Below are 20,535 nucleotides of genomic sequence, written 5' to 3'. Positions count from 1 at the left end.
TGAACTGCCCAGAGACAAACTTCTGGACTTGCTGAGACTAAAACTGAAGAGCTCCAGTCTGCAGAACCCCCCAYCCATCTGTTTTTACTGCTATTGCAGGGGTGTGGCTCCAGTATAAACTGATAACCTGCTCCAGTCTCTTTGGTCAGAATCTCACAGGTCAGGTAATTCTAGTGTGATTTAGGACACTCAGTAAAGCCCAACTGTTCCTAATCAGTCTCTTAACAGAAATGGTGACCCACTCAAAAGAAACTACAACACAAGCTCTGAAGCAGCCCCAAGCTCARGGCTGAAGCAGACAGGAATCTGAGAGTGACTAAGTTAGCAGGGGCCAGGGGTGGGAGACCACTTACAGAAAGCTTATTTTCTTTAAGCTGCTATTCTGTTAATGATCATATACTTAAATTATCTCCACAGAATTTTAAAGAAGACAGCTAATCTCTCTGAAGAATTTTTTTTCTTTTGAGTCTCTTAAAACAATGGATTTAAGATGGAAAAAAATCATGACACTCAAATGTACTTCTCTGCAAAGTCAAAAAAATCTAAGCAGGATAACCCTTCAGTTTTTGTTATGAATGATGCATCATGATCAATCTAAGAAATCTCCAATGCATAGTCTTCCTCTGCTGCTTAAGACTTTTCAAAGAAATAATAAAATTTTAAAAAGCTGAAAAACCCAAACCAGAATTCTTACTTTTGTAGAAGGCATATCCAGCAGTAACAGATTTTGGGAAAATCATCACAGAATTGCACAGAATTATTTCAACACTCTGCTCAAAAACCCAGAGTATTCATGTAGCAACCACCAATACGAATTCAGTGTTCTCTTTTCCATTATCTGATGGATAAACATGGATATACTACCAAGTTTGTTTCTAAACTTCCTTTATTTCTTCCCAAAGTGATCAACACAYTTCGGTTGTCAAACAACTTCAGTTTTGTAAGGTGAGCCATCACATCCATTTTGAAAGGAAGACATTTTAAAAGTTTGAGAATTATCCCATTACTTACTGAGATACTCCTTCAAGGCAAACACTTGGAGACGAGACAGTGTCGTTTCTCTCTGTACAATCTCCTCTCCACAATAGCGGGGCAGAGACTTGATAAAGTCACAAATATGAGAGTCTGTACAGATTAGGAGAAATTTTATTATGAATCTCTCTTTCGAGTCATTACTTCATAGAAGAAGACAAACATAGAAAACATAAAAATCTCATACTCAAAGGAAACAACCAGACTTTCAAAAATGGCACATCATTAAAACAACAAAGAAATCAATTCCAATTGAGCACCAGGAGGATAATTTGGAAGTGCTGCCTGACTAGTACTTTTTAATTTCTGTACAAAACCAATATAATGGCAACACAATTAACATCACTAACATTTAAAGAAGATAAAAAGAACCTAAGTTTGATCACAGGAAAGGAAAGTTTTCACCCAACATATGGTCAAGGACTTTCAGTCTTCTGACACTGTACTAATGGGATTTTAATTAGGATAAATGGCAGAGTAGTCAGTCATATCACACACAGATTTATTTCGATAATAAGGAATTAAGCACATAAGATGCAGGTCACTGTGCTCCTTTTCTTTGCCAGTGTTATTGAAACAAATACAGGAATTAGTAGAGTTTTCTAGGAGGTGTAGCTGTAACATGACCCCTATCCATGAYAAATGTCTGCATACCTGCTCTCCCTTAGTGCAGCAGTTAGGATATGAGTGCCAGCTCATATCCTAAACACTCTGCAGTAACCTAAACATCTGCAAAGGAATTGAAGGTGATAATGAAACTCAACTTGCCTACAGGCCTTGCMGTTTTTATTTTAAATCATGAGTGAAACGGGATTTTCAAGAGATTTACCTAGATTTTTGGCATGGGCTGGTCAGTTTTCACACCAAGAATACATACTTTTTAAACTTTAAGCTTTCACAAATTTGTTTTGCACTAGTATTACCTGTATGTCCCTTCACAATAAATGATTTTCAACTAATCTCAATTATGAGAAATGACTGACAATAACTTCATATAGTGAATTAAAAAAATACAACAGCAGCAAATTCTGTGGATAAATAAACTCTTATTGATTTTCTGACCGATTTGGAAAAATATTGCTAATAGAGACTTTCATGAAAAATGTAATATTCCTCCCTGTTTTCTCCCYTTAAAAAGTTACTGGAGTGAATAAAAGAAACTTATGACATTTAGTAGTATTTGCCTGCATTCAGATACTCTTAAATAAATAATTAGTCTTACTTGACTCTGTTTCTTCTGCTTTCGCCTTTAGCCTTCCATTTACTGCAGCAAGAGCAGCCATCCCATTGACCTGGCCAGCTGAATGAATCAAGGTTGCTTTACATCCTCCAGAGCCATTGCTTTGTAGCAAGAAGTAGTATCGGCAAGATTCTCCTTTCAGTTCAATTTCTGGAACTTAATAAACATCAGAGCATAACTATGAAACACCCTCAGGAAAACAACTTTAAAATKAATAATAATCCACCATCAAAACTCTCCCACTTGCTATTCTGTTCYATTAAAAATCTTAATATCTTTTGAGGATTCACAGTAAGTACTGATGATGTTCGCTCCCTGCAAAGCTGCAAACTGAAGAGTAAAACAGATTATCTACAGGAGCAAAGCTGAGCTGGACTATGTTGTTGGCTTGAAGCGGTACCCAAAAACCAGCTCTGCAATCCTGCAGTGAGGGGCAGCTTTATAATGCAGGTTACAAAGTACATCTGGAAACACTAAGCACCAGCCAAGAGAAGTTCTTTATCTGGGCCAGGTAACRGGCAAGCCTTTAACTGCCAAAGCTACATTTTCACCCTGAAAYAAAGAAGAGAAGTTTCTGTTCTGCYAGGTAAAACCAGGCCTTTTTGCATATGTGCACTGTAATAATGTAAGTGTTCAGTGGAACAACATACAACTGTAGAAGAAAAGGAAATATTGCACATGCTCTTCCCAAGGACACTGCATTATTCATTAATAAAAGCTTTGCTCCCTGCTTTACCCTTGTGCCTGGATGAGAGATAAAGACATTCTATTTTTAAACACTGGCATATAGCATGCAGTTTTGAAAGTAAATTAACAYAGGACCTGACAGTAACAGTGAAAGGATGGGTTTGCTATCTTTTTACACAGAAAACATTTTACAGCACCTTGGTAGACACAGCAATCAAGATAATGAATACTTCTTGATGTACTAAGTTTTAAAAGTCAAATTTTTCAATTTTGTAAGATACCTGCAGCACTGTCTCAATAATTAACTCAACAGAAACTTAGAATTTATTAGTATCATAAATTTTTGTTAGCAACAAGTATAAAATGTTCCAGTGTTTCTAGAAAATTTTAAGTTGGACACAAGGAAGAGGAAGAAACTCCATTACACACTCAATATATAAATTCAGAGAAAGAAAAAAGTACAATAAAGAAAAAGCGATTCCAGAAACATTTTCAGTATTTCCTGTTCCCCATGTCTTTTGAAATATATTCCTTTTCTATTTTATCTTGGCATCTCAAAGTTGATTCCTCCTGGGTAAGCTTTTATTTCTCATTTTAATCTTAGCATTTGAGAACTACCAATTCCAAGAATGCTACTTTCCCACAGATGGAAGAGATTAAGGATTCACAAGTCCTTAGTACAGTYGGACTAGTGGTAGCCACTAAAAAATCAGCTAAACAAGAAAATACATTTAAATGACTRTGTTTCTCCTCCTCTTCTAAATTTTACTCAAGCTAAATAAGAACGTCTTGTGTATTACTGATGACACAATAGTTAATATTTGTACAAAACCTTTCCACTGGAGCACAGCACAAGGATCTTGAGACACTGGGGATCTCATGCTCATGTAACTGCATCAGTAGTATCCCTCTAATAAGCAAAATGCTACTGCTGTGACCAGCTTTATAATCACACTCCGTCTATCACTTCTAAACATGCAGAGATAATTTTAACTCTATATACTGCCAGCACCTGTTCCATAATAATTAAGCTTCTTGTCCTGTTGCACAGCTCTTCCTAACTCATCTCAATTTTTTCCTGTCCCTAAACCTGAAATAATATCAGTCATCAATAGGAGCCATCCTCATCTGCATACTTTTTAAAAAGAGTTAYCCGGAGTTGGCAACAGAAATAGTCACCCTTACTTGGAATGTACATGTGTTTCTTGGAATCACATGTACAAACAATGAGATCATGAAAGAAGGCACAAACCAGCACCTAATCCTGTCCTAGGTAAGCACTTTAAGCACTGAGATACAACCAAGTTCCTTTCAGCCTGTCATTTTCAAGTGCCTACAAACTTCACAGTCACTGTGTGTACACTGCCTCCACTTACAGGGCACATTTACAGGCTAACTGAGAAATTTCCCCCAGCCTTGATCTGCACTGATTCTCTTCTATCACTTTCTGAATCAGATTTCTAAACACTGGCACAGTGCATTAGAGGAATCACTGCCATCAGTACAGCCCCATAAGGAAGGAGCACATTCTTAATTGCACTGACTCTGAGGTGAATGCAGGTATTCAGCATTTCTTAATATTCTGTATTTTCCCAKGAGGAGATTGAAATTAAATGCAAGTGCACTGAAGAACTTCTGGAAATGCTTAATGTGTAGGGAAGCACTTCTGTRAGGCACACTCAAATTGCCATCTGCGAAAGTAAACCTCTGTGTCCATAGATTTCAGGATCACCTCAGCAAGATGTGTGGAAGTTGGATCTTAGCTGACAGACAGGACACAAAAATGGTTTAAAGGTGCCTTGTTTCCCTAAAGCTTGCCATAGTGTTATCATTTTTTTTYCCTACAAGTTTGCACAGCTGAACTTGCATCCACCAAATCTTCTTGTGTCAATGAATATTACGATCAGTAACTTCATTTCATTGAAGTTAAAAAGAGAATCCCAAAAATAAAGAAAAAACTCACCATACCACACCGTACACACACACACACACACACACATAAACACAAGAACACATACCAGTAATGACCTTGGGTTTCTTAGCCACATACTCCTTCCACTTCTTGGTGCTCAGTTGGGCAGGAGATGGGATCACTACACTGCTTACATTACATGGCAATGTAAATAAAGCTCCCACCTGAAAAACAAGAGCAAATACAAGACATTCAATATTAGTGAAACCTCTTTTACATTTTATTCTCGAGCTAGTGATTTGGCATTAATTCAAATTTACTTCAGTTGAAGAAAAGTAACACAACTGTCATTCATATCAATCAAAATGCAACAGCATTTGACAAAAAAGCTGTAAAAATTGTGTTTACTTTGCGGTCCAGTTGAGAGATAATTAACTGCTGAATTTCCATTTCATACATAAAAAGGAATTTTTTATGTACTGCAAGTCTCTCAATAACCTGGCTACAAACACTTTTGTACAGTAGTATCCAGAATGAAAAGAGGATTCAAAGATAATAGCTGGCTCTKCATTCCTTTTCCTTCCTACACATTACCCTTATCCCTTAACCAGATACTGGACTATGTTTATACCTCTATGCAGATTTCAGTCCAATAAGCACTAACAGAAAAATAAGCACTAACAACTATGCATACATAGTTGAATATTCAAGCAATAAAACAACGCCATTACTGCTTTACAAAAGCCTATAAATGTGCAGTATTTCCAGCAGCAGASTGAAAAAAAATCCCTATGAGAAACTGTTATCTTCCAAATATATTCAATTTAACATGTGCAGACTCTAAAAAGTAACCTGAGAACGTGTTTTAACTGTTTYGTCTTCTTCCTTAAAACTAGAAATGCAAACCCTTAGACAAAAAAATGTGTTTGACCAAGTGTTCAGTGTCCTTTAGTAAAATGAAAATTACCTATTTATAGTTATAAATTAAATATAAATTAATATTTAATTAACAATTAAATAATTATTTTAAATTAAATTATAATTTAATTAATTTAAATAAWTAAATAAATAAWTAAATATAAATTAATAATTTAATTTATAGTTATAAATTAAATAKAATTACCTAATTATATTTATCAATATAAAACCATTTTACAACATCTTTTTGGTACAGCATCCTTTTCTGGCTAAGCATAATGGAGAATGGAGTAGCAGGGGAGAAAACAAGTAACYAAAAACCCAAATAACAAACTGAAAATGAAACATACAGCCTGATAATGGGATATCATCTCCACAGTAAATAAAGAATGTATGTTATTCATAATAACTGTTTCAGTATTTACACAGCATTTACACACAAACTGTTTTGTTTTAATTTACATCAATTTCTTTTATAACTACTAAAAAAACTTCCCTAAACTGTAGCTATAAATAATCTCACTATCATCCCAAGATAAAGTGGGGAGAGAAAAAGTAGGATTGTAAATGTTTCATGAATTCTTTTCATCAAAAATCAGAATATGGACATGTAAAATAAAAAAGCTTGCTATTTCACAGTAGCTAGATATATTTTGCAGGCTGCACACATGCCTGCCTTTTGCTAAYATAAATCAATAGTTCAATTATGACAGCACAGAAATCATCTGTCAGGATAGGATTAAAAATTAGACAATGTTTTAGGAGATTGAAACTTAGCTGAGATAAATTGAAAAGCGTTCAGCATGCACCTTTAAAATCCTATTTGCTTTAGAACTAAATATTGAAGAAGCTTACATAGAGATTAGGTTTAAAAGCATTACTCTTACTATATATTATAATATATATATTACTTATAATATATATTATAAGGAATATATATATACCTTATTTTTCTGCTATACATAAATAAAAAGTTTTTACCTTCCCAGAGAGAGAAGAAATTTGGTCCAAAAGTAGTGCAGATGCCTCCTTGGTATGCTTTCTTGACAGGCTCCTGAATAGAATGTTTTAAGGAACCTCATCTTCACAAAGAACTATGCAACTCTATTTCATAAATCAAGTTACCATCATATTTGAAAGAAGTTCTGCAAGTATCTGATTTTTGATACTACAGTATCACAAAAYATAAAAATCTCACCTTTCCAGGTAAAGTGATACAGTTGAAAATGTTATACGATAAAATACTCTACTGACATCTCTGTTACAGCCGACAGAAACAAAYATTTATATATTCAGAATCATGGCAGCCTTACACATCCTAAAGTACTATTGGTACACCAAGACTAGTACCAAAAGTACATACTTTTAAAAACCAATAGTAATACACCTTGAGTTCTCTGCAGCACACACACATTCAAAAGAAAACTCCTCTGCTACACCTTGCCACAGATATTTTCACTGCACAGTAAATACACGATTTGTAGACAAATGTTCCTATATTGTGAAGCATGCTACATTCATTCATTAGTATGGCTTGACCTTTTTTTAAACTTACACAGAATAAAGATTTTCCCATTCTTCTCCCACAAATAGCATGCACATCAATAGACAAATTATATGTGCAATAATATCATCAACACCTGTTTATTGCCATTGTAATTTAAATTCCAAAATTAAAAAATCCATTTGTGAAGAATCACTGTGACTATTTTGGCAGGCTAGAATGGAATGAGCCCTTGCCTATCCTGATCTAGCTGTTGCTTGCATGGGTAGACCTAGATTGTTTTCCTTCTGCTATAGACAATTATCAGTAGATGTTCAGATCCTTAAAAAATGGATACAGCTCAAATTCCAGATCTGATATAAAAATGGAAGGTAGATCAGAGAGCACCACCATCTGCAAAAATTCCAGTGCAGGACCATAGTAATGAAAAACCTGAAAAGAGATCGAATAAAAACCTTTACATGTAACGCTATATATGACGTCATCTCAGCAGATCTTCCTCAAGTGTTTTGCTGGAGGCATTAGCCTTACAGAAAACATCTGAAAGAGGTATAAAGGAATACAAACACATCTTACAATATCCTGTTTTAAATAATAAAATAAACAAGGACAGCATTTAATTTTTTTAATAAATCTGATTTTGTAGACTATCAACAGTSTGCATCAAATGAGTTCTAACTCTTACTCAAATTAAAATAAGATCCACCAAGAACAGACAAATGCAATGCAAAATACACATGTTTTTAAATGGAAATAACAAACTCTAAACTGATACCAATTTTCATAATGCTCATTTTTGTTTATATCAATATTTATGATTGTGGAGTTCCCATCAATTATCTACTTCCCGCAGAAAACATGAAACAGCAACAGTGTGAGAAAAAATAAACAAACCCAAATAAACTTTTAAAATTAAGTGGAAAAGGTTACATAAATACAGAACTCATAATTTAGATACTTTTGAGTATTAAGGTTGAAAAAATTCTCAATTTCTGCTTGAAAAAAAAACTGTAATGTATTCCTAAGAACAAAATGATTTTGTTTTTAAGGACCTGTTTTGAGAATACACATGAACAAAAGTATTCCTCAATCTTAACCATTACTTTTATATTTAACTTTCAATTCTGACTAAAAATTCCCCAATTACTAATTTTCTCAGGAAAGTAAAACAGATGAATGTTAAGACTCAAAAAAAGATCAAGAATAATACTTGCTTCTGGCAATGCATCAGTATTCCTCGATTGCCACTCTTTTTTAACAGCAAAGCAAGAACTTAAATTTACAGTGCTGAAYGTCTTGGCTGAAGTGCTCTTTATACAAAATTCTGGAAAGTCTACTCCCGATCCAAACTGGAAAAAAAAAGACAGTGTGTCAAAAAGAGATAAAAATTATTTCTCTTTATCCAGTTAGATGTTTTATTTTTAACAATTAGTATCTTATTTGCTTCCATCAGATCTGTAAAACCAAGAAAAAATACTAGACTTAGATAACCAACTAATAAATCCAAAACTGTAATACTGAAAATGTAAAAAATGTCACAAAGCTCTCAGTTTYTGCAGAAACATTACATATGCTTGTAACAGTGACTTACAACTACATGACAATGATTCTTGATAGATACAGAACATTCTAATTTTGAACAGTAAGTTCCAAGACAAATATTTCAGAGGGAAGCATCTGGATTTCTGAAATTCAGATMTTAATACATCGATCTCATTTAATATTTCATCCTGCCACCCACCCAGAAATGTTGCACTTCACCTTTGAATTATAGTCAAAACCAAATCTGACATAAAGCAGAAAAGGCACTACATGCGTTGAATGAGGTACACACATGCTTTAAAAAAYAACCACAGCTGAAATTATTTTACCTTTCTTTCCCATATCTGAATCTTTCCTCTCCAGAGTTCTTTAAAATCAATAATACTCATGATATCATCTGAAGACACGAAGTCTGCTGATAGATATTCTGCAATCTTTTGCCAGCCACTGTAAAAAGATGGGTTACCTTACTGGATTTAGCATTACAAATTAACATTTGTTAATGTTAATTAACATTAACTGCAGTGCAGTTTGACTGACTTTACAGGTGAGCTCCTAGCACTGAACTGTCTTGTGTACGTCAAGACAGACAACAAGGCTTAAAGTTCCACAAAGTGAAAAATATTACAGAATTGCTGTTCAGGCTCTGTGAAGGAAGCTATYCATATGCTCCATGAAAGTGACAGCAGAGAATTTTGGCTGACATCAAATAGGACAGGCAATGGCAAGCTCCAGGCATAACATAGTAARGTTGGGTGCTAGAAGCTGCAGCAAAGCCTGGTAGCCATCAGTGGGGCTATCACTGGCCTACCAGGATGGTTTGTAGCTAACCTTATATGAGGAGATGACTGCAGCAAAAGCATGGTCCAAATTCAAYAAGAGAGAGAACAGTCAGTATTTGCAGGTTCTGCTGGCAGAAATCAGCACCATCAGCAGAACAGGAAGAATAAGCGAAATAACTTTCATCAGAGATACTCTATACTCAAATAACCTCACTTTACATAAAAGGCAGCAGAAAGAATTATTCTGCCAAAAGCTGGTTCCACAGGATTATATCAATGGGCACTGAGATCAAGTTTTCACGGAAGTCATTGCAGTTAAGTTTCTTGTCCTCCACATAACTCAGGAAATACTATATAGTAGTGATAGGGCTTATTCTATCCAAGGACTGAACATTCACCTTTTTAAACAGTTYTATTAATTTATGATTAAGCTTAACCACATATTCTATGAAGCAAATTTGAATCTTTTGGGCATGAAGGAGAAGGAAAGTGGAAGAGACCATGTYAATTTATTCAGTATCCACACAGTCATTTACTGGATGGGATTAAAAAAAAACCCCAAAACATTGATGTTTACGTGTTGAGACATATAATGGATTTTATATGCCAATTAGATGAAGACAGTAAGGAAATTACTGGACTTAATTTCAACTTGAATTAATAGTCTCAGTTACTCTTCATAATAACAGAATCTTGAAAGGCATACAGAAGGTAATAGAATAATTTGTCCTTTTTTAAAAGGGAAAAATCAGGGACTCTACTTTTTCTCTCTGAAATGTAATACCAAAGGTAAAACAAAATTTAAAGTAAAACCAGCAGTAATACGGATTCATTAAAAAAATCTGGAAAACCACAATCAATATACAAGTTATTGTGTAGTACAACACAATTTGAAAACATTGTATGCACACTGAAACCACTCAATGCAAAGGGAAGAGGAAATAGTTTATCCTTTGCTCCCACAGAAAAGAAGAACTGCAGAGGACTTGCTTTCTTGCCTGTTTCTTGGGTTAGGATATGCTTTTATAATAAATCAGGATGAGTAATTCCTCACCTAATACAACAATAGAGGAGTAATTTATGTATTTTCCAGATTTATATGTAGYGTTCCCAATATGCTGTTTTTATTTTAAACCACTGATCTATGCTAACACAAAAGAGAAGTGATCTTGTTTMTAGGCCTGAAACAAATGCCATACCCTTTAGCATCACTTGCTGCAATAGTGATCTGTGCAGAGTGCCACTCTCTCAGGTGTTTCAGGGCACCAATAGCAGGTAAGCAGTCTTTCAATTTGGGTCCATCTTGTTCAACAGCATGCAGGATTACATCAACCATTGCTCTGCCTACAAAAGAGTTGTGTATGATTCAAAGTATCATGATCCAGTAAATTATTCAGTCATTCAAAGATAGAATAGTATTGGTTATTCACTAAAATAGGCAAAAAGATCAAGTAAATTCAAGATTTAAACCACTTTTCACACATTTTAAATTATCTCTTCCTGCTCCTCTTAGATAAACACAAAATATTTCACCCTTCCCTCAGTGACAGTGGTTCAATACCTTTCTCCTTTCTCACTTAGCGCTGACAGATGAGATTTGTCTCCTGCACAACTAAGCTGTCCTTTTCCTACTTTTAACACTCTAAACTGCTGGTTTTCCATCTTGCATTCCTATGTTATCTCAAATCAACTTCTGCAACATTATATATGTCTAACATGCTAAGATGACATGTATCTCCAGTTTACAAAATCAAAATCCAACAGTTCTGATGTATTTTCCTTCTCATCTTCTTGGCTTCTACATGCAAGCAATCTGCTGTCAAAWCATAAAAAAGCCAAAATGTCAACATCTTCCTGTTTTTTTAGTAAGAAACTTTCTGTGTTGAGTTTTGCATTGCTGTCTATGACTACCTTGRTGCCATTTCAGATGGATATATTTATTATATAAAGAACTACCTAAAACTCTACTGAAATACAGCCTGCCAAAGAAACAGGCAGCAAACTATTCCTCAAGCTGATCTGCAATGCTCAAGTTCCTGAACTGCGAGAGCTGCATTAATTCAGCTACCAAACTAACATCCTCTGAACTTTTCCATTTACTGTGCTTTTACCAGATGAGTTTTTAGMGCTGTATCTAACAAGATAAACTCCAATGAGATTGCTTTTTAAAGACAGATTACCTGGGGCAGGTAGTTTATCAGCTAATTGATGTAGACTTTCAGCAGCTTCATCATACATACTGAAAATGAAGAACAACATGTTAGAAACCAAAACATAAATTCATTTAGAAACAAAGGCCTAATGACATCAAAATTATCTGCTGTAAAACTGGAAGTAGGATTTAAGGGGAACTAGCAAGAAATTTTTGTATATATAACATTAGCTGTTAGGAAATGTTCAGTTTTCCTATAAAAATCATCTGTAACAAAAAAAAATAAAGGTACTGAAAATAAAAGCATTTTCAGTATTAGTCGGGGATTTTCATATTTAACTCTTCCTTTGGTAGTAACTCYCACTTGTTACATTTTCTTGATCCCCTTAGCTCCCTATGGTTAAATGYCAGATCACTATACTTTCAGTGAAAATAATAATGCACATACTCAGCCAGAGACAGTGACTCCCGACTGTTATTGTCATCTTCCTCAAAATTTTGTATTGTTCCCAGGTTCTCATCAATGCTTGTTTCRTGAGAGTCTTCATTTTTCTGTGTGTCACCATTTATTTCCTCCCAGTCAGAACTGCAGAACTAATCAAACAGAAAAACTTAAATAAGGAMATAGAATTTTGAACATCACAGTTTTAGCTTGTTCTACAGACAGGCAGATGGTTGAGGAACTTACACTCTAAAAAAATTGTGTCTTACCTGATAATAACCACAAATGACATGACTTGCAAAATACCATTTCCTGGCACCTGGAATACCAGCCACTGAGCATGCTGCAAACAGATAAAACATTCATTTAAATTAATCAATTCACTACAATCTATTCTTCCTATTATAATGAACATCACTGTTGAAAGACTTTGTAAGTCATTTAAATGTACAACAATTACTTGAGTTCTACTTTCTTTCGGCATCGTAATTAAGTTCTAAACATATTAAGGTGTAGATAAGTCTCTTGGCAAGTATCCACTACTGACCCCCTGACTGTTAAGAAGAAAATCTTTGACTTCTTCTCTACTCTGAGTAATAGTTTTCTATTAGCATAATCTGTACCATACCTGAAATAAATTACAACTTTGATAAATATGATTTACAGAATTCACAAAACGCAATGCTCTATCAATATTTCTATGCAGTAAAGAGCACAGATGTTGAAAACAACTTAACATTCCCATCTTTGTGAATTTTAAGAGCTTATAGTGTTTTTCCCACATGAATCCCAATTATGATATCTGTGACAAGCTAATAATAGTAGATATCCAAACCAAGTAAAGAACTAAGGAAGCATTTAAAAAAAAAAACCCAAAACCCCAAAACAACAAAACAACAAAACACAAACACCCAGCCTCTAAAAGTATCAAAGCAGATCTTCAGAAATCTATTCTAAGAAATGGTTTACTATACATGGATTAAGGTTCTGAATTGTTATCCAACAGACAAGTATTGCTTCCACTGAAAAAATTTATAGGCGTAATTAAAATAATTAAAATTTCTACTCTTYCTTGCTCAACTGGATTGAAATTTATCAATTTTTCAAAATTCTTCCCTTTCATTTCTCGTATCCAATCTATCTAATCATCTYCTAACACCTTAGCTGTTGAAATGACACAAGTTCTCCACAGGAACAGGAGAAGCAGGAACAGGCCCACACCACAGCAATTGGGTTTACTTAAATTTCTAACTTGCTTCCCCTAATAAAACATGCATAGGCCAATTCCTTGATAACATCTGCCTTACCTTACTGTACATTGCCATATTTACCTGGGAATGTGCTCACATCTGCATTTATAGATCCACTACAGCTTTCTTTCAGGAACTGATACATGTTTGCAGCAGTCCCAGCTAGGAAAAAGAAAAAAAAAAAGTATTTCTTGAAAATACTGAATTAAGGAAGTTAAATCTTACTTTCCTGCAAATACAGTGTAAAGTTCAGTGTGATATTAGAAGGTAAGTTTAGAGGAGAAGGGGGAAAAGGCTTGGTTGGGTTCTTTAAGAGAACTGTCACCTGCAGATTTGCAGTTTAAAAATACAGATTTTCCTAAGTCCTCCTTTAAGTCATGCTCAGGAACAAAGTCAGCCTCGCAACAACGCAGGAACCCCCCGGAGTTTCTGCATGTTAAAGGCACCAAAGACTTTCAGCCTGAAAGCRAAGGGGTGTTTAGAGAGGCGGGAGCCAGAAGAGCCCCGCGGACACCGGAGCAGCGCCCGCCCGCCCTCGCCCAGCGCCCGCCGGGCCCCGCGGCCTCAGCCCCGTCCCCGCGGTACCTGCGGCGGTSGCTGCCGCGGGCCCGCCCTCGGCGCGGCGCTCGGCCCAGCTCAGCAGCAGCAGGTAGCGCTCCATGGCCGGGCCGGGCCAAAGCGAAGGTCCCGCGCTGCCGCCCGGGCACCGCCCCTCACAGGGCAGCGCTTCCGCTTCCCGCGGCCGCGGCACCTCCTGCGCTCCGTGCACCGTCTGTGGTCCGTGCGCTCCGTGCGCTCCCCGGGATGGCGAGCTACACCCGGGCGGCCCAGGTGAGCGCGGCCTCCCCTCGGGCCGGGCGGGGCGGGGCGTTCGCTGCCTCGGGACAGGACCCCGGCGCCGTGAGGGAGCGGGCGGGCATGGAGGGTCCATAGGCCCCCTGCAGAGCGCCCCGGGGCTCCCCCCGTGTTCGTCCTGAGGGTGCCGCTGCCGGGAAGCGCTGTGTGCGACATGTCCGGGACACAGGGAATCCCGCCGCTCGGGCTGTGCGCGGTCTGAAAGCTGCGTGTGGGCCAGCTGTGCCCTTCACCGGCAGGGCCGGAGACCTTGGGCAGTAAATGTCCTGAAGGGATGTTACAGTTCAAGCAGCGATAATGGAAGCTTGCRGCAGGAGATCTGCATTTTTGAAACAAAGCCCTAAGGGCCTTGTTTACATGTTACACGTGTACGTCGAACTGCAGTGGGTGTATCGCACCGCTCCGTCCATTTAAAGGTTATTTGAAGGGGGTAGTGCTGAATATTAATCTTTCTTCTGGTATTTTTGAATGTAAAAGAAATGTTGATCTAATTGAGGAGGCTAGATTATGGTAATGTGAGCTTTAAAGATGACAAGTACTGACCCTTTTTCTTTTCAGCAATGGGCTACTTTTGGCAGAGCCTGGTACCTCCTCGATGCAAAGATGCAGCCCCCAGGAAAAATAGCAGCTGCCACTGTAATCAGACTTGAAGGCAGACATAAACCAATTTATCATGCACTAAGTGAGTATTACAGTGGATGAAAGCAACTTTTTCATGTGCATGTTTCTTCCAATTTCAGTTTTAAAATCATGCCTGATGTAAAAAGTTACATTTCTCAATTGTTTGCAAATTATAAATGAATTGGTTTTCTTTCTTATCTTTTTCTGTCATGCGTCTCCACAACCTAATGTTCTTTCTTTACCAATATATATATAAAGGATGTTACGAATTTATAATTCATTTTGAGTAGCTGAATTACAGTGGGTTGTTCTTTCACTTTTTAAAAAACCTCAGAACATGTTTTGTCGATCTTAGATGTAAAGATTTAGTTCACAATTCACATAATGAAACATCTGAGTGCAGTAGATGCACAGCACCACAATCTTGTAGTGCTTCTTCAYTCTGAATAAGGTGCAAAGAAGTTACGTTTTCATGAGAGAGTGGGCACAAACTGAAACACAGGAGGTTCCCTCCAAACATCAGATAACTTATTTTTTACTGTGAGAGTGACTAGAAGTTCGTTGCCCAAGATGTTGTGAAGTCTTCATCCGTGGAGATTTTCAAAAGCTGGTCCTGCTTTGAGGATGGGATTTGGATAACATGACTTTCAGAGTCCSTTCCTGCCTCACACACTCTGTGATGAGGAGGCTGAGACCTGTCTGATTCTTAAATGGGAGACAATCATTGTTGAAAGATACCTTGTTTAAATAAAACTGTAATTTTGTTTTTCTGGTTTTCATTACTTGTAATGTTGTAATGCCTGTCTCAGGGGGATAATGATTTTATAAATAATGTAAACTCGGTCCTTTATACCACTGTGTACAACGTTTCCCATAATATCCATGCAAATTTTTCCAGAGACATTACTGAAACATATAGGAGCCCTTAAAGCTCTCTCATACATGTGAAGTGTACATACTAAAATTATATTCGATCTGTTTCATAAGAGAAGGTGGGATTTGTAGTGTTGTAAAGACTTTCAAATGTCAGTTTTTCTGTTGTAAATTTTGTTACGTCCAGAAGATGTCACTGGAGACTTAAGGCTGTCTTGAGAAATACAGCAGACAGGAGAGGAAATATTTTGGTTGTCCTGTGGGAAAGAACTTTGATACTTTTATGTCTGTTAAGTTCTAAAGTCTTGGAAAATCATTTCAAGGATAACTTTGATTTAAGTATTCTGTAAATTGGCACTAAATGTTTTACACATCAGGTTGACATCAATAGGTTGGTTACTACTACTGAGACATTTTGGAGAGCAAACTATGCAGGAAAATGTGGTTGATGTACTTGATGCTTCTTGTTTATTTTTTTGAACTAACAAATATTGTAGTATCCATGAGATAGCAGCTCCTTAAACAGAATAACATCAGGGRGAATTTTTTTGTTGTTTTAAATTTGGTATTTGTTAATTCAGTGYTCATGCAAGTGGAGAACTGTTGGCAGAAGTTTTCTTAGACAAGCTTATTCTGTCATCTTTCCAACCAAAAAGCCAAAAACCCATGAATGTCAGTGTCACTTCCCTGATATTTATGTAGTCATACAGTGTTTTTAGAACTGAACTGTCATCAGTGAAACACTGTAGCAGCAAGTGTGTAAATTGTGTTTGCACTTCAGCTGTAATTGAAAGTGGAGCTTTAAAAGAACACAAGATTAAAAAGTAATAAAAAACTTAAATAAGGTATGAAACTTGCTCTGATTAATTGCATGCTCCTATAAAAAAATGCATGCTCAGTTTAAGCCCTGCTTTGTATAGCTGCTTTGTTACCTACTCAAAAATGTTTTAATCAAGTGAGCCCCCTCAAATTCTTGTGTTCTAATATGGTGATGCAAATGAGACTGAACTTTGGACAAATCATTTTGGCTTTACTTGAWTGTGTGGTTATAGGTTATACAGCTGATCATGATCATGACTTCTGAATTGAAAAACTACATCTTTTCTCATATTTATGTGATATCTTTGAGATAATACAGGTTTCATTTGCATTTTTTTAGTATGTGCTGTAACATTCATTTCTGTTTGATAGATGAAAATGTGTAGGTTTTTTTTTTTTAACCCCCCATAGCTGTTGGGGTTTTTTTAAGGACCTTTTTCACCTGTACTTCCCCCAATGCAATATTTTTGTTTCTTTTACATATTTAGTCTGAGAGTGTACTTACTCGAAATGTTCAGTAAACATAGATACTGGTTTTTTAAAAAGGAAAATAAAACAAATATTTAGGATCATTTGGAACTTACTTTTTRTTTTCTGGGGGAGGGTGGGTTGAATATGGGTGCATATGCAGCATAATGTGTTGGATAGAATAGAGTAGGAATTTGCCTGTAAGTCAGATTTCCAGATCTTAACTGAATAATTGTAATGGTTTAATCATCTGCCCTGATGGTATCTTACCTGATCACCTACCTTCTAACCTGAYAGTGCTAAAAATAGTAATTATGGTTGATATTTAATTGCTGATTTGGATGGCGTGTCTCAAAAAGCTGAGATCTTTAAATTTCAGCTTTATGAAAGGTGTATTTATATGCTACTGTGTATGTATTGCACACATAATAGGTGTTATTTTGGTTGATTCCCCCTATGGTATTYTTTAATGTTTTTCACTTATTTCTACAATGTAGATGACTGTGGAGATCATGTTGTCATAATAAATACAAGACATATTGCCTTCTCTGGTAACAAATGGGAACAGAAAGTGTATTCTTCACATACTGGGTAAGCTTTAYAGTAAATAATCAGATGAGTTTGTGGTAAATTTAATGTCATGTTTTATTAATAGTTGAAGTCACGTTGGTTCAAAAGGGAATTCCTACTTACCTTTGAGTTTTATTTGTTTGCGTCTGTTACAATGTTAAAATTACATTGCTATTTTCTTCCATTTTTTCTCTTTTCTTTCTTTTCGCTTTTTTTTTTTTAATCCCCAGTGAATGTTGTTAGGAAAATAACTCAGAAATAGTCAGAGCAATTGAATAAGTTGACAGATTTGGTGAGCCAGGTTGTGTCTTGTGCAAACCTCTGGACCCAATGACCCTGGACTCCTCTGTTTTACTATGTAATGGAAAATATTTCTGTTGACAGTACACAATTTATATGTAGTCACCAACTTTAATTACTTTATCCTATCAATACCTGTTTACCTAACAATAAATATTGAATCAGAGGATGAAAAKAATTGGAAAAAGTATTAAAAAATGAAATGCTTTCAAGCTGTACTGATGTACAGTACATGGTTATATACAGTAGTGTACAGTATATTGTTCTGGCAGACAGAATTTGATTACAGTAGAGTGCAATAATCAGCTGCAGACAGGGTGTTGATCAGTTCATTGCTCATATTTGATACAATGATGCTACTAGATAATAAACTCTTAAGTGTCAAAATGTATCCAGCTGGGAGATGAATAATCACATTGAGAAAGCTAATTTTGCTAGTGCTAATGGTGCAGTCTTGAAATTGCTGAATTGCTGAGAAATTCTTGTTCAGAGTTGTTGGAAATTATTGTGTGCTTTGTTTTTTCTCCACCATCCCTATGACTTCTTAAAWTTTTTTCTAGAAAATTACTTGTAAATTAAAGCACTTTCATAAGTACCTGTGTTGGTTTTGAGTAAGGGAGAAGAATTGTACATTTAAAACTCATACTTAAACCCATGCAGCTCAGTGGACTTAYCTTAATGATGCTGTKCTTATTTTCATTTTTCATTTCATGKCGGCTGATTCCTARTAATGTAATTCAGTCAAAATGAAGYCCAGCTTTACCTGACTTCCATSTAATTTTTTAGTCCATGCTATCATCYATTTAAGGCTTATGCATAAATCTGAATTAGTGCAGCTTCAGCATGTCACATAGGCTTTAGAAAGAGGGATCCATGGCAGTAAAAGTAAAATTTTATTACTATAGATATGCCAAGTCTTGCTAAGGTTTATTTAAAATAGCAAGAAGATAATAAATACTGTTCAAAATTTATGTCTTATAAGTCAGCCACAGACTGGTTGTGAGTCTTGATCATCTGGAAATATTTCAGAGTTCTGCATGTCTTATTGCTGTTGTATTTTATAGTGTATTATTATGGTGTATTTAAGAAGCAGTTTTAAAAACATATCCATCTGCTTGTGAAGCACAAACTTTTTCTTACTCAAGTGAATAAATAAGAAAGTACAAATGGTGTTAGGTAGTTGACAGGATAAATAAAATACAGGTTTTGGCCTCATGAGAACAACTAATTTTTTTGAAAGCTTATACCCTTACACCATTGTTCAACATAGAGTGATACTTGTGTTAATGTTGTGCTTGAGCATGTAGAATTAAGCTAGYATGTTTGCTTTGTTTTTCTAGTTATCCTGGTGGTTTCAAACAAGTGACAGCAACTCAGCTCCATTTGAAGGATCCAACTGCTGTAAGTGTTTTTCCCTTCCTCTGTTTCATTTGTGAAACTGAYTGGTTTCCAGTTAATTAGTTCCTCCAAACAAATGGGATCAGTTACCCATATATCTAAAGTTAAATTACCAACATTCTACTAATGGTTCTCAGAAGTTTGGCTTGTGACACCATTTTTGTAAACAGCATTTTCAGGGTTAGATTGTAAATTGTGTCTTTTTGTCATTCTTTCATTCTGTTCAAAGGAGCAAATCAAGCTTGTTTGCTTCACTAATTTTTCTCTTATTTACTTTTAGTTTCAGAGGTCTGACCTTTCTCATARGGGAACTGCCTCTGATTTGAGCTAGCTAAACTGTACTTCAGCTTARTGCCCCTGCTGCTTTTTTTAAGAGCTAGCAAGAGCAATGCTAATCTTAAAAATGTTAGAAAGTGCATCTGCCTCTTCTTCTCAGTAAAATTAAACACTAGGTTTTAAGTGAACGTAAATCTGTGTCTTAGACTGTTGTATATTCTGAAATGCAGTGTTCATGTGTTTGTACTGATGAAAAAAACAGGGAGCCAGATATGAACATGGCAGGTTGACTTAYGCAGTTATGAAATTATTTCTGCTAAAGTTTTGAATGGACAGCATTGGAGGAGGGAATTCTCTAAGAAGTAATGTTTTAGAACATGTTGTAAGACCCACAGAGATTAATAGATATTCATGTTTAATTTTGACTTTGAAATGCTTTCGTTTGGGTCATTCTATATATAAAATATAAAAGCACTTCTTCCTTTTCCTGCCGAAATTTATCTGCTGTAAAATTCGTAGGTTTTTATCAATGATTTTTTTTTCAATGATTTAGAAATCCTGATTTGTCCCAGGTTTGCCTTATACAAGATGTTCTGCAAGTACTCARTAAAAAAGTGATCAACCATATGAATTTGCCTGGTTTCTGTTTTTACTGTCAGAACTTCTTCAAATAAAGTGAAACTAAGTCCTATATTAACATATTAAGTTCTGTCTATAATTTTTCAAAACAAATGGATTTGGGCACAGCCTCCAAGATAGTTGTATTCCTTTGGGAATTACTGGTAGTTACATGTCTAAAATGGATTCTTCAACCTATTTCATTTGTGCTTCAGGCAGATGCTGAGCACTGGGAGGCAGTACAACACAACTTGTTAGGGYCTGAGAATTAGATGT

General features: G+C 35.9%; 2 protein-coding genes across 2 annotated transcripts in view; one reads left to right on the top strand and one right to left on the bottom strand.

Moving 5' to 3' along the window:
* The window catches only part of MTBP (MDM2 binding protein), a 30,243-nt gene extending 16,069 nt beyond the window's left edge, over window positions 1-14,174 (bottom strand). The window contains exons 1-13 of the mRNA XM_057368087.1: window positions 14,047-14,174; window positions 13,543-13,623; window positions 12,481-12,554; window positions 12,218-12,363; window positions 11,798-11,856; window positions 10,817-10,961; window positions 9,165-9,282; window positions 8,508-8,642; window positions 7,631-7,725; window positions 6,771-6,843; window positions 4,978-5,095; window positions 2,255-2,428; window positions 1,012-1,125 (exon numbers count right to left, since the gene is read on the bottom strand). Of these exons, the coding sequence (XP_057224070.1) occupies window positions 1,012-1,125; window positions 2,255-2,428; window positions 4,978-5,095; window positions 6,771-6,843; window positions 7,631-7,725; window positions 8,508-8,642; window positions 9,165-9,282; window positions 10,817-10,961; window positions 11,798-11,856; window positions 12,218-12,363; window positions 12,481-12,554; window positions 13,543-13,623; window positions 14,047-14,122 (1,408 nt within the window). The 5' untranslated portion in view covers window positions 14,123-14,174. The remainder of the gene's footprint in view (window positions 1-1,011; window positions 1,126-2,254; window positions 2,429-4,977; window positions 5,096-6,770; window positions 6,844-7,630; window positions 7,726-8,507; window positions 8,643-9,164; window positions 9,283-10,816; window positions 10,962-11,797; window positions 11,857-12,217; window positions 12,364-12,480; window positions 12,555-13,542; window positions 13,624-14,046) is intronic.
* Window positions 14,175-14,230: 56 nt separating this feature from the next.
* Window positions 14,231-20,535, top strand: part of MRPL13 (mitochondrial ribosomal protein L13) — a 32,743-nt gene continuing 26,438 nt past the window's right edge. Inside the window, exons 1-4 of the mRNA XM_057368076.1 lie at window positions 14,231-14,292; window positions 14,875-14,998; window positions 17,595-17,688; window positions 19,308-19,368. Of these exons, the coding sequence (XP_057224059.1) occupies window positions 14,266-14,292; window positions 14,875-14,998; window positions 17,595-17,688; window positions 19,308-19,368 (306 nt within the window). The 5' untranslated portion in view covers window positions 14,231-14,265. The remainder of the gene's footprint in view (window positions 14,293-14,874; window positions 14,999-17,594; window positions 17,689-19,307; window positions 19,369-20,535) is intronic.

Source organism: Malurus melanocephalus, unplaced genomic scaffold, assembly GCF_030028575.1.
Source record: "Malurus melanocephalus ecotype Western Australia unplaced genomic scaffold, MMel_1.1 scaffold_3, whole genome shotgun sequence".
Lineage (NCBI taxonomy): Eukaryota > Metazoa > Chordata > Aves > Passeriformes > Maluridae > Malurus > Malurus melanocephalus.
The sequence above is the reverse complement of the archived record's forward strand: the minus strand, read 5'-3'. Positions and strand labels throughout refer to the sequence as shown.